Raw genomic sequence first — 18,068 nt, forward strand, 5'->3', positions numbered from 1 at the left:
CAAAGTAATTGTGCTGTGCAGTGTATTTCCATGCAGTATAATATTGTCACTCTACTAAATTATAACTGATGTCTGACTTATACTGCTTATTTCTTAAACCACCACTTTTGTGAACCAAAATATATAATTTTGTATGGTGTATGCTAGTGTGCCAATGTGAAAAGCTACTGTTTTCATCAGTGCTAAGACTTGTATAGTGACTTTAGAGTGTGTAGTGTGACAGAAGAACATCAAGGAAAGAGACCTTTTTTATGTGACACACGTGGGGTCACTGTGACATTGTTTAGTGTTTGGCAGTAAACGTCCGTCAGTGATCATGGTGTGACAGAAGTAGTCTGTTCGTTTTGTTGATGGGTTACTGAAGTTTTGAGCTGATGTAATAGTGTGGATATGGAATCACTTATTTGAGGTTTTTCTTCAAGGCGAGCAAGATTTTAGAAGGCTGCTGGAAGGGAGGAAACTATAGTCCTATACGTCTGGGTTAATGTGTTGAAACTATTCATGTCAAACAAAAGAATAAAGTTCCTGGACTGGTCTGGGGCTAGAAAATGGAGTTCCTGCTCTGTCCCTGTTCTTAGGGTGGTGGTCTGGATTTGAGGAATGGGGTATCGGCCTCTGTGAATTGTGTTTTTGTGGTGTCTGGTAGTTTTAAGAAGAGATGTGAAGTCCGTGTGGCGATGTTTGTCCTTTATGTTGAGCACACCTAGTTGGTGTTGACCTTGTATTTGGGTTAGGCATCTGAAGTGGTTGTGTGATTGTTGGGAAATGGTATCACTTGATGAATGTAAGGATCTAATTTTGTTACTGGGGATTAAGGCTGTATGTATAGGTTAGTGTATATGTGAATCGGAATATGCATTGTATGTCTTTTAGTGAGAAGAAAGATGTGTGACATCTTAGAATTGAGCACAGTTTTTCTTTTTTATGGCGTCTTGGTGCATGGTTAACGCCACATATACGGGGTACTGAGTGATTAACACTGTAATGCAAGTGTTTTCTCGATTAGCAAGTATTCCATTAGAGTTCGGCTAGAGGCAGTCTAAGCTAGGAAGCATTGTTTCTTGTGGGATGTGCCGCCAAGGAATTTACCAAAGCTATAATTAGTTCCTTTATTTATCAAATAAATATTCCCATGTCTGGACAGTGAACTAGACACTAACTTAAAAACCGAAATATGTTTGTTGCAATGCTCAGACATTTTAACTTGCCTTCAACGCCTACACCAGATATTTCCTGTAGTACAGCTGCCTCAAAAAGCAGCAGTGCAATATACACAGAACAGAAAGAGGCATCTCATACTTGCGGTACAATAGATATGTTGTTTAGGTTCCAGTTCAGGTTCGATTCCATAAATCAGACTGTGATGGGGAGGAGGCTGGAAGCATATAGTTGGAATAAGCGTACTGTACCAATGTTTACTTATCTATGTGCAAAACACATTATTGTGTGATATTAGTCAAATTTATAGTACATTTCACATATATATAGCTGGAGCAAAAAGCACAGTATATTTGGTCCCCTGTGCATATTCACATTAGTGCTCATGTGGAGATGGAATAGACCAGAGTGCATTTTATACAAGAGAAAGTTAATATTTATAAAGTCTCACTCTTAAAAAATCATTATCTATCACATTTTTTTAAAATGAGTGACCAACTGCAAATGCCAATGTTATCGTATTTAATTTATGTTTTTATTTTTATTTTTGTGTATTTATAGAGTGTGACACTCATCCCCTAGGGCTTATCATGGCGTTTAATGCTCCCTAACATTTCACCTGTAGGAATCCCTGCAAAAGACTGTAGCATAAACCAAAATGATCTTATACCAAAAACAGCCAGGTTTTTGATTTCTTTCTAAATTGTAAATCATTGACAGTAAGGTGGAGAGCCAGAGGTAAGGAATTCCACTGGACTGCAGCCAAATGCGAAAATAAATATCCACCAGTTTTAGCTTTTCTGATATGCATGGCTTTTAAGGGATCTCACGTTGAATTTCAGATCCTGTGTTGTACAAGGCCTTACAAGCAGGGCAAAGAAGTTTAAAACCAGCTCTTTTCTGCATTGGTAGCCAGTATGGAGATATCCGACACTCTGAGGCAGACCCAAATCTGTCCATGTTACAGATTCAGAAATACATGAACCCACTATGAAGGGTTGAGAGACCTAGGTGGTGTGTATGGTTACTGCCAATTGTGTCTGTGTGTACCAAAAATTAAGAAAGAAACATTTCTTTCTAGAGTCCCCTCACTCACCGGGGTTTCCCCACGGTGACATGCTTCATCATTGGGGCTTCCCAATTCTCTACGAAAAGGGGCGTGCTGCGGCAAGCGGACTACGCAGGAGCACTTTTTTTGTGTGACAGGCTATGTGTGGTGCGAAGTGTGGTGATAATGGAGTGGGTGTGTGATTAAAAATACCGTGCTAGTGGGCCTCAACAATTTATTTTGCTCCTAGTCTGGTATATTAAAAAGGGGGTGACACTGTTATCTGGCCTTACATTAGGGCTATATCCGTGTTCTGTGGTCAACATGTTTCAAGCTCCCCAAGCTTTTCATCAGGACCATACAGGGTCCAGCCCTGTATTTTCCACTCCTATATTCCAATAGTAGGTTTCTTATGATAATAGTTTTAATAAACGCTGTGAATACTAAAACATGCGTTTTTCATACATACGATTTGTATCCTACTCGTGTTTCTGAAAAAGAGAATGACACTTGGTTAGTGGCAAACATTCCCCCTCATAAGAGTAGGGGATCACACATGCAGCTCACTTCGTCTAGGGCAATGGTGTGCCTTGGGCACCTTAATGGTGCATGCAGGCTTTCAAGATCAGTGAAAATTAAAAAGAACTGTGAAAAAAGTGGTTACGTGATTTGCACACACATACAACACAGGACTTAATGTGACTATAGACAAGACACACAACATATATACATAAAATATTGTCATGGCAAAAAGGTATATTTACATATGTAAGTGCTAAGTCACACTTCATGGTCTTAGGCAAGGGCAGGATCGCCTCGTGGAAACATTGCTCTAAAAATTCCAGGCGATAGTTACTTTTCGTTTCACCCAAAGTTTAGCGTTTCCATCTTAAAGGAATTCAAACCTTCTAAGTGGTTTGAAACTTCTGTGTTGCTTCGCATTATTTTACTTACTTCCTATCGGCAAACCCGCTCGGTACTACCTGGTCAATCCTCACCCGACCGCATACTGAATGCTGGAAGGGTGCGCCGGTGTATTTAGAGTCACCGCGCTTCCGGGTTCAGAGCGTCTATCAACGCTAGACCGTGCACAGTGTGGCGGCCATCTTAGGTGTATGTAGACAGAGCCGCCACGAGTGTGTCATAAGATTATAAGTATAATCCTTAATCGGCAGAATTTTGGGAAAAGGAGTTTTTTCGAGTGATGCCTCAATGTTGGGCGTTCATTTTAAACAATTTACGCATGAATTGTCAAAAAATGTAGTCAATGTTTATTATAAATAATGGGTCTGAAAAACAGGTGATACCATCTACTTATGTTTGGTTAAGTTCTGGATTATGTAACACTTGAAATTTGCTTTCCAATGTCACTAGATGGTTTGTCTTATCTGTTTTGGTTATAGTTCAAAGCACAGAGAAATACCTCAAGGCTTGTGGATCAACAGGGTGTTTCTTGATGGTTAAGTTAGGTTCTGAAGGCTCCCCATGGAATTTCATCGTTAAGCCCAAGGGTGTCAGTGTGTAGTCGAAACACCCATCTCTGTTCATGTTCATGGAGGATTCTTTCCAGGTTGTCCTTGTTTTTCACTGTCTCTAACACCACCCAGGTCAGATCATTTGGTGTATGGTTATGTTCGATAAAGTGGGTAGTCATCCTGGTGGTGGCTCGTTTACATCTGATATTGCTTCTGTGTTCCACTATGCGGGCACTGACCTTCCTTGTGGTCATCCCTACATAGTGTAGGTTACAGGTGCATGTTATTAGGTACACCACTCCACTGGTATTGCAATTAGAGAAACCTCTTAGTTCCCATTTTGTAGCATTGTTAAAGGTTACAATTTTCGTTGCGGGTGTTAAGTGACAAACACTACAGTTGTTACAGGGAAAATGTCCACATGGTAGTGGTTGGGTTCTTATTGTTTGATTTATAGTTATGGGTCGAGTGTGAACCAGGAAGTCCTTCAGGTTCTTCCCCCGTCGGTGGCTGAACATAGGGGTAGGTATGGTTAATCCGCCACTGTTGATCATGGGCCAATGTTTTTTGATTATTTTTGCCACTGTGTCCGATACCTGGTTGAATGTAGTGATACATATTGGTCTGGTGTTTTCTGACTTAGTTTTCTCTTTTGGTTCTAAGAGTGCATCTCTGTTATTGTTTCCAGCCCGTTTCTTGGCTTCCTTAATCAGTTTGTTAGGATATTTTCTGTTTTTCAGCTTTGTACTCAAGTCTTCAGCTTGGGTCAGGTAATCAGCTTTTTTACTACAATTCCTTCGTAATCGAAGGAACTGTCCGAACGGTTCATGTATTTCTAATACTGTTTGGAGGCCGACCTAGTCTGGTTTAACCTCCTTCTCTCCCCCCTACGTTCTTCATGTTACAGATTCGCCAGGCTGCAGCATTTTGAAATACCTGTAATCTTGTAAAAACGTATTATAACATACCCACAAAGCAGGCATTGCCATATTCCAAACGACTAGTAATCAAAGCCTGTACTATAGTTTTTCACCAGTTTTCTGTAGTATCCTAAAAGTTATATTGATAATGATATGTGTTTCAAAAAATTGAACAAAATAGCACTAGTTTGATGTAAAAAGCCCTGACATGCACATTTTGCCAGTAGTGCAGTTTGACTGTGTGCAAATGGCACAGGATACTGCCGCACTGGGGGTGCACAGGGTCCTTCAAAGCCAGTCCACTAGGCTATGGGGTGTTTCATCTAATCACATTCGCCACCTTCTCATCTTTTAGACAGAGTATTCGGAAAACAGCAGGTCAAATCAAACTGGCAAACACACCCTGGAGCTCCACTCAATTTTAACAGTCTCCCTGTGAGCAGTCAGAATTGTCTGCTACATTCAGGCGAATCTGATTGAATGTGTGAAAGTCATTCACATTTATTGAAAAGTCAGCTGTCTTCCTACACTGGATAGATATTCTAGGAATACCATGGTGTGCCTGAGCGAGAGTGAGAAAGTTCTACTGGAGAGAAAATAAAACACAGCATTACTTAATTTCCAAACCACCTTCTGAAATGATGAGGGACACAGATCCACCTGTTTCACACTGCAGCTAATCTTTTAGCTAACCCCCTATATGGTAAACAGCCTTTTAAAATGTCTTGTCTGGTTTTTTAAAATGTCTTGTCTGCTCAAGTCTTACATCTTTTTCTATTTCTTTTTTTCACAGCTTCACCGCCTTACTTACCACCACAGCCTACACCTCAAGAACCTGAACAGCAGAGACAATCTGGATATTAAAATTCCAGCTCTCAGGGAAACAAAGAGCAAGTAACTGGACAGCTTGTTCTGTGCTTAAGCCAAATGCACCATAGCAAGGCATGCACAAGAAGGCTGCGAGCTACCCCAATGCTGTGCTCCCGATGAAAATAATATTTTCTATATGCGCAGGAACCTCAAAGCAATTCTGTGGCAGCAACACTGTCAATGATCGAAGCATGGTTCTCTTTAGGCTTGAATAATATTTTACATTAGAGAACTACATGTTTATAATCTTAACATTTTGGGATCACTGTTGCAACCTTGACGTAGCCCTACTCAAGCGTACAATAGAATACTTTACTAATGAGCATAATCACCTTTAACATGAAGGAATACATTTTTAGACATAGTGAGCTGAGCTCACAGCACTTCAGATTTGATCCTTGATAGGGTTGTACATTTTACAGAGTTGTTGTAGTGTCTGAAATCTGCACTGAGACTATTAAGGTCACCCACAAAAGGTTTTAACCTATGGCTTAGTCTCTTGGGTTGCGCATGTTATGAATTGCACTGGCTACATTACAGTACATTTTCCATTCTGCATGAATCTTATGATAGTTTGGGGAAGAAGAAGCATACATTCCAGCTGTTTTATTTTCCTGTAAGAAAATATTTATATTTTAAGGTCCATATTGTTGATAATATTAATCATGATACTGTTGTTAGTAATATTTATGCACTACTTACTTTTTTTTACAAAATGCATAATTCGCTTACATATTTTAGAGGGAGAGAGCACTGGGGCCTGGTTAGCAGGCACCAATGCACTTTTAGACTCACAGACCATAAGCATTGGGGTACAAATGAGGCATACAGTATGGGGGGACCTGCAAAAAGCAGCTGACTTATTTAATACATCTTTGGTCGTGTTTTCACTATGTAGAAATATATGCATATTTATATAGTGAAAGTGGCACACTAGCTCTTTGCTTTGTGTTCAGGACCGTACACCCAACACAAACAAATAGGGAAAAATGATACTTCCTTTACTGTAAATGGAGAGTATCAGAGGTGCAGCAGTCACTTGAAACTTTCACTTGCAGTGCACTACTAGAATATTGTGATTGATATAATAGGCATTGTTATGCCACAAGTAGAACTGATATTGATAATGGCCCTGTGTGCCAGCCAACAAACCACCTAAAGCCTATGATTAGAAAATCTGTTTCTGTCCATTGGTTAAGCCAGTCATGCAATGACAACTTTGAGGCCAGATCATTTCCATGTAGCCGTGCCACACCATTTGGTTATGTGGTAACTGTGTTCCCATGCAGTGCCGCCTTGTATACAATGTATAATCTCAATCTCTGTGCAAGACACACAAAGGAGACAATTCATTTGAATAATGAAGATGTCACTTTTTCTTGACATTGCCTCTCAGTTGCTCAAAAACGAGGTAATTGTACTCAAGAAAAAAGTGAGAGGCACCGTTTGCAATGCTTTTTTGTAGATGATTTTGCCCCATCTACTTTATATTTGATGTCATTACTAAGTGCAGCTGTCTTTGTAGCACGTATTTGAAAAATCTTGTATGAAGCATTCCGTAAATCATCCATTTCTCCTGAATGAAAGATGCCAGTGGAAAACCTTTTAGGAACCGAAATTACTATTATCTGGTTCTCTAGCTGGAGATGTAATGTTGGTGCGGAATCCTGGCATTAGTACTGATCCTGGAAGTCCGTCTTTTTGTCAGATGTCTGTGAATCTCAACTGGAGCTCTCTTTGGCATTGAGTCTGCACTAAACACAATGAAACTATCATAAAAAACACCTGGGGTGAAATGGGATGAAAGGAGAATTTTCCTTATAAGGGAGAAACAGAAGAGGAGTTAAGATAGATGGACATTAGCACCTGTTAACGAAATGGCTGTAGTAAGTCTGTCTCAGTCGTCTGCTCCAAAGTCTTGATATCCCACAGCTACATACTAATTGGACTTTTTAGCCTTTCACAGAGCTTCTCCCATACACTCCTGTGCTCACTGATTCTTCAAAGAAACCTAGCTTTACAGGACGTTGTGAACATAAATATTAATGTTTTACCATAAGCCACTGCCTTTATTCATGGTTACTTCCTAGATAGAAAACAACTACAGCTTCTAACACTGCCTGACACAAAGTGCACAATGTTCCTGCATTTTTGGCTTTCGCAGTCTTGTGGTCAGATTTCATTCTAGCTCTGGTCCTGAAATAGATCCAGTGCAAATGCCAATCACTGCCGGGACAGATTTTTATTCCCATATTTTGATATCATCGTTCTTTCGTCTCTTGGAAGCAAATAACCTTAGCAAAGTTATCAAGCATCTCTTTAGGCTCACCATTAGACCCCAGTCTAGTAGCATAATCTCATGTTTTTAGGAAGATTTGCACCTTCTCTTGATCTCCTCTGTAATATTTAAAGCTTCTGACAAAGCCTACTACTGATCTTTGCAATATGGCTAATTATAGACTGATTTCTTCATTGCAGTTTTCTGCATAGTTTACTTAGAAAATTGTGAGCAAACATCTTGCCACCTTTTTGAATGTAACAACTTGTAGATTCACCACTATCGTGTTTTGTTCCTCCATTAGCACTGAAATGGGGTTATTGCAACCAATGACATCCGGATGCTTCTAGATAAGGGACGACAACCAACAGGCCTCTTAGACCTGTCTGCCGCTTTTGACGCAATCCCTCAGCATATTTTAGTCATAATTGGATTGAGACCTAGACCCTGTTTAGCCGGGCTTCCTTTCTAACGAACCTTACTCAAATAGAGTCTTTTCCCATGTGCATTTCTGTTTTCAAGGTAGTATCATCTAGGGTAGCATAGGGGTCAACCTTGTGCCTTATTCCCTTTAGGAATTATTAGGATATTATACTGAGGACCCCGCCTAGCAGACCCGGCAGCAAGAAAGCCCCATGGTTCACCGACGAACTCAAGAGCTCCAAGAAGAACTGCCGAGCCCTCGAGAAAGTCTGGAGAAGGGAACCGACACCGGACAACAGGACCTCCTTCAAACTTGCCACCCGGAAACACCACCAGCTGATCCGCGCCGCCAAGAAAACAGCATTCAAGGACCGGTTGGACAACAACACACACAACTGCAAGGAACTCTTCAACATCGTGAAAGAGCTTTCCAACCCCAGCGCAGGAAACAACGACATCACCCCATCGCAAGACCTCTGCAACTCCCTCGCTTCATACTTCCACAACAAGATCGCGGGACATACACAACAGCTTCAACAACCAACCAACGCACACCATGACCGAGCAACCACCCCCCACCACCACCCTCCACGCCTGGACCCCGATCAGCACCGAAGACACCATCCGCACAATGAACTCCATCCACTCCGGATCACCGACCGACCCCTGCCCTCACCACGTCTTCAACAAGGCCGACGCTGTCATCGCACCCCACCTGCGAGACATCATCAACACATCCTTCAACACCACCATCTTCCCTGAGAGCTGGAAACACGCCGAACTCAGCGCTCTACTCAAGAAACCAACAGCGGACCCCACCGACCTCAAGAATTACCGCCCCATCTCGCTCCTCCCGTTTCCAGCCAAAGTCATAGAGAAGACCGTCAACAAGCAGATGGCCGCTTTCCTCGAGACGAACGGATCCCTCGACCCCTCACAGTCCGGCTTCCGAGCCAACCACAGCACCGAGACCGCCCTCATCGCCGCCACCGATGACATCCGAGCCCTGATGGACAATGGAGAAACAGCGGCCCTCATCCTCCTAGACCTCTCCGCGGCATTCGACACGGTCTGCCACCGCACCATAGTACAGCGCCTCAGCAACATCGGAATCCAGGACAAGGCGCTGGAATGGATCATCTCCTTCCTCGACGGAAGAACACAGAGAGTCCGCCTACCACCGTACAAGTCAGAGGCCTCCGAAGTCATCTGCGGCGTCCCCCAAGGATCATCTCTGAGCCCCACCCTCTTCAACGTCTACATGAGCCCCCTCGCGGCCATCCTACGCAAACACAACCTCAGCATAATCTCCTACGCCGACGACACCCAGCTGATCCTCTCCCTGACCAACGACCCCGCCGCCGCCAGAGCCAACCTGCACGAAGGGATGAAAGAGGTAGCCGAGTGGATGACGACCAGCCGCCTGAAACTGAACTCGGACAAGACGGAGGTCCTCATCCTGGGCTCCTCTCCCTCCGCCTGGGACGACTCCTGGTGGCCTCCCGCCCGGGCACCGCACCCAAACCGACAGACCATGCACGCAACCTGGGCTTCATCCTGGACCCCTCTCCATGACCAGGCAAGTCAACAACGTCTCCTCGGCGTGCTTCAACACCCACCGCATGCTACGGAAGATCTTCTGGTGGATCCCCACCGAGACCAGGAAGACCGTCACCCAGGCCCTCGTCACCAGCCGACTGGACTACGGCAACGCCCTCTACGCCGGTACCACCGCCAAGCTCCAGAAGAGACTCCAGCGGATCCAGAACGCCTCAGCCAGACTCATCCTCGACATCCCACGAACCAGCCACATCTCCGGACATCTGAGAGACCTTCACTGGCTCCCCGTCAACAAAAGAATCACCTTCCGCCTCCTCACCCACGCACACAAAGCCCTACACGACCAAGGCCCGAGCTACCTCAACAGCCGAGTCAACTTCTACGCTCCCAAACGCCACCTCCGATCAGCCAACCACGCCCTCGCCGCCGTCCCCCGCATCCGAAGAGCGACTACAGGAGGAAGGTCCTTCTCCTACCTGGCCGCCAAGACCTGGAACTCCCTCCCGACCGACCTGCGCCTGACCCAAGACCACCTCTCCTTCAGGAAGAAGCTGAAGACCTGGCTGTTTGAGCAGTAGCGGCACCCCCCCCCCCCCCCAGCGCCTTGAGACCCTACGGGTATGTAGCGCGCTTTATAAGTGTCACTGATTGATTGATTGATTGATATGGTTTCCCCTTGCATGGCCAATATGTTCCTTCACCATAAAGTTTTGTACCTATGCCTACAGTCCCAGACCGATTATTCAGTTGAAAACTCTACTTCAAAATCAATTTAAGTACTGTATACGTTCGATTGTTTCTTGTTTTTTGCCACTAGTTCAATTAGATGGCAATTCTTCAGGACCTAAGAAGAGATCGATCCACACTATTTGGTGGTGGTACACAATAAACAAATATAGTGACTACCCTTACAGCACCCTAAAAAGTGGTACCTGTAGATCAATTGAAGTCAACCCAATCAGGGTCATGGGGATGTTACATTGGTGGCCGGAGGGCTCAACCACTGAATAGTTCAGTGTCTAGGAAATTCGCACTCACTTCTGCAGACGTACCCTTGCTCCGCCGGCCCCGCTGGTACCTGCTCTTTTTAAGTCCTGAAGAATTGCCTTCTAATTGAACTAGTGGCAAGAAACATGTTGAGCATCAATGCGCACAATCCTGTGACCTTATAACAGGGGTGCGCTAACTTTCACGTTTTTAATCGGGATTGTGGCCACAATATTTAAAATAGTTCTGGGTGGACCATTACTTCCTGTTTTAACTTCACTTCTACACTCTCCACATCTACACTCACTAGGGCCCTCACACGCACTGCACCTTACGGCAAAAGGAAAAAAGATCTCCACCAAAAGGCAGGGCCGACCAGATTAGGAGCAGACCCCGATGATGAAGCAAGACACCCCACTGCTGGGAGGTGTGTGAGGGTCTCTTTTCCGAAAGGAGGAAATTTTCCTCCTGCCTTCAAGTGTGTGACCCATACGCATGTCAACCTACAGTGTTTACTAGGAACTGCATACCCTTCTGCTCATAATCTCTTTTAAAAAACACATAAATAAGTTGAGCTGCACTTGTTTTCTTCTGTTGAAAGTATTTATGCAAAATGTTACCTGTTTTTCTGCTTTTTGTCATAAAATGATAGCCTCCTGTACTATTTAACTTATTGTGTAGAAAAGGTATAACGTCTTAATACTCATCTTTCTTTTAAATATAGCAAACACACCTAGTTTACCACATATTTGAACGTATATGGCTCCCTAGTCCGATGCTTGGCTTACTAAAGGTTCTTTGTCACCAACCTGCACTTTACCACTCTTCTTCCTGGAATTTACAGTGTCCTTTTATCTCTTGTTGCCTAAACACACAGCTTCACTTGGCATCAGCCCTTCTTTCTTTACATACCCAGGTTTCGTGTTGTGCAGATTAGGGGCAGGTCTTTTTCTATCTTAACGGCATTCAACGTTTTTTCCACTTGATATTTGTTTATTATCTAAAGTGTCTGTTTTTTCTGTATATATATCTAATTGTCCCATATTGTGATTTTAAATAATATATTCATAATATTGTTACACATATATGTTTGTGTCTGTTAGATGGGAAGTGTTACATTATCTAACATCATACAATACGAGACGTTTCTTTAAAAACGATTAATACACCTGTAGTAATTCTATTAATGTAGTATATAATTATTATGTTGGAATGGCAGATCTCACCCACTGCCTCACACGAGCAAACTCCTAGAATGCTTGTGTGTCTGAAAGCATTTGACTTTGTGTACCACCTGTGTGTCTTCTATTGTGTTCCATGGTGTTCTTGAAACATGGTTTACAGCACCTTACAAATGTAGAGCAAATGTGTTTGTACAAAAATTTGAGAAAAAAAGTTATACTGCAAGAGCAGCACATATTGAATGATCCATTGGGGAGTACAGGAAAAAAAGAGAATCACTAGTTATGGTGATCCTCTGAGAAATGTAAAGTTTCACTTCATAAGCAATTGTTTTAATCCTGTTTCTGACTGTTATTTTTTGAAGTGCTTGAACGATTTTTAAGCTTGCTAAAATGTCAAGATTTGTTTGGATTTTTGTTCATGGTGTCAAAAATCAACAATATTGGAAAGTGTAAGGTAAGGAGCACAATGTTGCACACAGTATCTAAATAGTTTCATTCATGGCACACAGTTGTTTGGTGTTATGTAAAATCTCATTATGTTTTAGAATATTTTGTAAAGTATTTGCTATTCACTGTGTTCCCAAAATGATGTGGTTTTGTGCAGATATGGCTAAAAATCCATGTTTAACTTAAGTCTAAAGACTTTTTTAGCAAACACTTATGAAGAATTAAATTACTTCTGAAAAGCTTTTAATGTGGCTCACTGTTTTGGCACTCATTTCAATAAAAACATGTGAAATTAGCAGATTTATTTGAAATGACTACTGATTATCATAAAAATAGACTCCCCTAGATTACTGTGATATTCACGTACTGTCTTGTGTGAGACTAGCTTTAAAAGTATGTGATGTGTTGCACTTCAAAATAAAAGAAATGTAATGTTAGTGGTGATATACAGTAGGGTAGTAAGGGTAGTGCTTCAATTTGGATACATATGGAGCACCCACCATCGCCCTTTCTGAAATGAGCCTCATCTTCTTTGCATCCTGCCTTGTTGGTACCAAGTAGGGGTTGCTAAATTACAAAGATTCCTCTTTCCAAAGTTTTGTAATCGTCATGAGTACTGTTATTAATTATTACGTGTAGTTCTTGAAATGTTTTGCATGTGCTTTTACCATGTACAAATCTGGAATTCTGCCCGAATTGTAAGTTGTTTTGGGAGAAAAAAAGGAATATATGATGTTACAATGCATGCAATTACAACGTATGCTTTTACAACGCAGTCTTTAAATCGCAACTACATTGCATGATTTTACAACACATGGCATTACAGCGCTTTTTTTAAAACTACCATTACAACGCATAGTACTTTTAGGGCAACAGTATGGTAAATGTTGGATAGTTTAGGGGTAAAAATTACTAAGTGTTGGATAATGTAGGGGTAAAATTTGTATTCCCATTCCAGTTGGGAAAGTGTTGGATAGTGTAGGGGTAAGAAGTACTATTCCCATGTACCCCAAAACCCATACCCACCCTAATACAAAAAAAATCTCCATTACTTACCAATGGCATACGATGAATCTTTTCAGTGTATTCAGTAAGTCATTTATTTATTTTCCTCCAAATATACATTTTACATTTTCTAACAACAGGTTGATCTCTACCTTGGAGCACTTCTGTTCACATCATTTATTGTCAAGTTGTGATTATCAGCGGCTGTGTTTCTAAAACCAAGTCGAATCTGCCTTAAGCATTAGTACTCTGTATAATGACAACGTTATCTACCGTTGCAGCGCATTACCTTTAGATAGTGCCTGACCATCAGGTTTCCATTGTCTTGACCTACTTTACAGTGGCTGGACTTGCGCTTTGTTTCCATATGCATGAAGCACTGATTTCATATTTCAACAGTGAAACGTGTCAAAGACGAGCAGCCTGCTTAGACCACCACAAACTCTCCAGGAGAGCACGTAATTCTTTGGGTCACTTATCCCACCTTCATTGCCATTTGTAGTGTCTTCCCCAGCCTGAGTACCAGCCAATGACTATAACACACACGGAGCTTAGTATTACACATCTTTATTCTGCTGGTGTAACTGTGAATTCAATGCCATTACAATTCCACCATTGTAATGGTATGCGTTGTAATGGAATGCGTTGTAGTGACATGCGTTCTAAATGCATGCATTGTAATGGCATTCAAAGTAAAGTCAGTTGCGTTGTAAAGGTAGGTCGGTGAAATGGATGTTTCCCGAAAAAAAGGTTTCCAAGGGATTGCCAGTTTTTAAGTCACGAAGACAGTGCGTGACTGTGATCCTGTAGTAAAAGTTCCAAACCTGTATTAGGAAGGTCTCACAATTAAGAAACAATATAATACAGTACAATACTTCAAGAGTGAATTCTGGCTGCATCTGAGAAGAGGAATGAGCATATGAATTTAGAACATTGCAGTACTTTATTGATCAGGCTTTGCATATTCAATTCATTTGCAAATACATTAGGTGATGCTGAATGACAGTTAAACCTTTCATCCCCTCTTTGTCTTTGCTCCATGTGCCTCAGAGAACCTGACACTGTGCGCATGTGTGTCTTGTATTATCTCAATATCTCCAGCTTCATTATCTGCTGAAATAAAGTGCTCTTAGGCTGCTCTCCAACTCACTTCTGTTGCATTGCTGCTTCAACTGCCGCTGACTGCAAGCAGAACTGTACTGGAAAAATCTGTAATAAATGCCAGCATGCCTCTAAGACATGCATGCCGGCCTAAAAAGACACCCACAGCATTCAGTAAAGAAGTCAAGGCCTTTTACATAAACTACTTTAATTATCAATGCAGGATTATACTGGAGCTTGATGTTTAATATTGTGGCATCCCTAGATTTTTGGAACTATTCTCATCATCTGTCTAATAAATACAAGTCTGAAAGCCCCCCACCCCAAACTCCCAGTGCTTATGGGCCATTTGTTTTACAGGAAACCGGCTTTTTCTGGAAAAAAATAGCTTTTGTTCAGCTGTGCTCACCAAACCTCCCTGCTTTTTGTGCAATGCCCACGCCTGCAGTTGAACATCAGATTGGGACATCATATGAGGCATACGGGGATCTGAGAATAATATGAGATGTCCTCGGGAAAGGCAGCAGAGGCCATAGCCCACCAGGCTCTGAATGAACCTCATAATCACAGGTGATATAAGAAACCAGCATGGCCTACCTTTAGAAACGAAAAAGGAACTGCTGAAAAAATGAAACGCTGATATAATTTGTAATGCAGACTGTTGTCTGGTTAGGTATATTTGAAAGAGCATAAGACCGTAGGCTTGGTTTCTTTAAATCCTGCAATTATATAAATTGATATGGAGACTTATCTGGTTGGGTATATTTGAAATAGCATAAGACTGTAAGCTTGGTTTCTTTAATTCCTGCTATGATATTGTTTAATTTAATATTGTATGTTTCACTCGACAGCCAATAAAAATTTAATTTATAAAACGATTATGCATCCTTTGTTTCCCTGTGCATTTTTGAGGTATGTTAAACTAGAGGGATAAAGTGATGGTGGATATGTGAGTATGAAAGAAATGGGATGTAATGTGATGGTTGTCATCATCAGTCTAAAACTGATATTTGAATGTTATATCCCTTGTCTCTTCCTTTTCCAAACACTTACAAGAAATACAGGTCACATGTAGCACTTTTGACAATTATTAAGTTCAATATTTTTTACCATTGTCCAAATATATTTAATTTTTGTTTCTGTTTCTACCATGTACATCTTTCTCACTTTTTCTCACGGGATTTAAAGGACTAGCTAATTATTAGTGAAAATCTATGGATTGTAAATATCATGCTTTTAAACATTAGGATTAAATAGTTGTTCTTTCCTGTAATCAATTTCAAGGAGCCTTTTCATTTATTGTTACCGGTGTGTTTTGTTGATGACATTAAAACCCCAGATGATCAATGGTATTACAATCTCTGATTCTTTTGTCAACGATCAGATTAAAATAATGTTGTGTTCTGAGTAACTAGGATGAACCTTTGTATTCATTAAACTAATGGGACTAGGTGAACTATGCTGTTCTTTTGTGAAGGAAGTTTTTGAAAGACATTACTTTACAGTGTTGCGTGTTTAGTGCCCAAAATATGTTTTAATAGTTAAGGATGCATCTTAGTGATGGCAGAGCATCCAAAGATTAGTGGCCTTCTTCACAAAGCATTTTAAACAAGTTGAATCTTTCTGCATAAAAAGTACCATCTGTGATACAAAATAGCTTATTCTGTTTTATTGAAATCGAATCAGCAGACAATTATGACCATAGGAGGATACAAGGTCATATGTCATTGGCAGAGTACCCTTGTGCTGCCTGGTTTCTGATTTCAGTGGTTCTGACCATTTCGTAGTCTTCCTGCTCAAGACACTTGTGTCACAAATCTCTTGATGGGTCTCACCAGTGACGTCGCTATGTTGTTTCCCAGCAGCATGCACATCTATTCTGTGGATGAGGGTGCACGTAAAGTATAATTTATTTCATGAAGACAGCATACTGTCCCACTGTCTGTGATGTAATGTCTTGTGAGTTTTATGATTGAACCCTTTTGGCTCCTCACGGACTCCGTAGAGCTGTGATGTAGGTGTCAGAGCGGAACACAATGAAGGCTTGCTTTAGGATGTTGAATTCACAGTTACACCAGCAGAATAAAGACGTGTAATACTAAGCTCCGTGTGTGGTATAGTCATTGGCTGGTACCCAGGCTGGGGAAGACACTACAAATGGCAATGAAGGTGGGATAAGTGACCCAAAGAATTACCGTGCTCTCCTGGAGATTTTGTGGTGGTCTAAGCAGGCTGCTCGTCTTTGACACGTTTCACTGTTGAAATATGAAATCAGTGCTTCATGCATATGGAGACAAAGCGCAAGTCCAGCCACTGTAAAGTAGGTCAAGACAATGGAAACCTGATGATCAGGCACTATCTAAAGGTAATGCGCTGCAACGCAAGATAAAGTTGTCATTATACAGAGTACTAATGCTTAAGGCAGATTCAACTTGGTTTTAGAAGCACAGCCGCTGATAATCACAACTTGACAATAAATGATGTGAACAGAAGTGCTGCAAGGTAGAGATCAACCTATTGTCAGTCCATATGTGAAGCAGTTTATTCACAAAGTTGCAGAGTGAAGCTCTGAACAACTTCACAGGTCTTTGAAGAGAAAAGGGCCAAGAGCAACTCTTGGAATAGTGCAATTTTTCAAATGGCAGCGAAGAAAGTCACATTTCCAGCTATCATTGAAGATTATTCAGAGGCCAGAACGTTGCAAGGTCTCATGGATGAGTTGTCTAAACCAAGTCATTGTAATCCATCAGCGGGGTCTTTAAATTCCACACAGGTCTGCAACGCTGCTGCGTTCCTGAAATTACCACCACCTTTCAATACCATCAAAAGGCGAAAATATTGGTGATAGATGGACTACTTGGATAAAGACATTTGGTCATTTCATTGATGCACTTGAAGAGACTGATAACAGAGAGATTCAAAAATATTGCTGGTGATGTAGTGAAAGAAGTCATAAAAAAATTCTGCAAACTGACAAAGAAATTACATACTGTCAGATTAAACGAACACTCAATCTCAAATTCAATCCAATACCAAATGTTGATTACAAAAGAGTCATTTTTAGTCAAGAATTCCCAAAAGTTTGTGAAACCATTGATACATTTGTGGAGAGACGCGATATACTCATCAAACACTTTAAGTTCAACTAATGTATTGATGAAGCTATGTGTTTTGGAGTTATTGATGGATGCTTGTCACATTCAGACGACAAATGGTGAGAGAAACTCTTACTCTGGAGTGAGGGTTGATGGCTGCCAGATCTATGGAATGTTCTGAAAGACAAGCTGCTGACATGGAAGCTGGAAATGCCCTGAGTGAATCAGTCATGAGTATAAAAATTAAGTCAAACCAAAGACTAACAACGTTATGTCTACACATAAAAATAAGCTATGTTTTAGATGTGGATTTTCTTTTTCACATGAAGGTAAATGTCCCGCCCTTGAACAGATATGTAATGGCTGTGGAAAAGAGAACCACTGTGTGACGGTTTGTACAGTAAAGGAAAAAGTAAATGCATCAAAGTGTTACGACAAAATGGCCAACAGCACATTCCAGAAGCAACATTAGATGCACTCCCACAAGGCTAAGCAGTGACATCAATTGAGGCAAATC

At 41.4% G+C, this 18,068-nt stretch overlaps 1 protein-coding gene across 1 annotated transcript in view; it reads left to right on the forward strand.

Moving 5' to 3' along the window:
• Positions 1-8,683, forward strand: part of SHISA4 (shisa family member 4) — a 772,640-nt gene extending 763,957 nt beyond the window's left edge. The window contains exon 5 of the mRNA XM_086923109.1: positions 5,395-8,683. Within this exon, the coding sequence (XP_086779235.1) occupies positions 5,395-5,465 (71 nt within the window). The 3' untranslated portion in view covers positions 5,466-8,683. The remainder of the gene's footprint in view (positions 1-5,394) is intronic.
• Positions 8,684-18,068: the final 9,385 nt, after the last annotated feature.

Source organism: Lissotriton vulgaris, chromosome 5 (assembly GCF_964263255.1).
Source record: "Lissotriton vulgaris chromosome 5, aLisVul1.2, whole genome shotgun sequence".
Lineage (NCBI taxonomy): Eukaryota > Metazoa > Chordata > Amphibia > Caudata > Salamandridae > Lissotriton > Lissotriton vulgaris.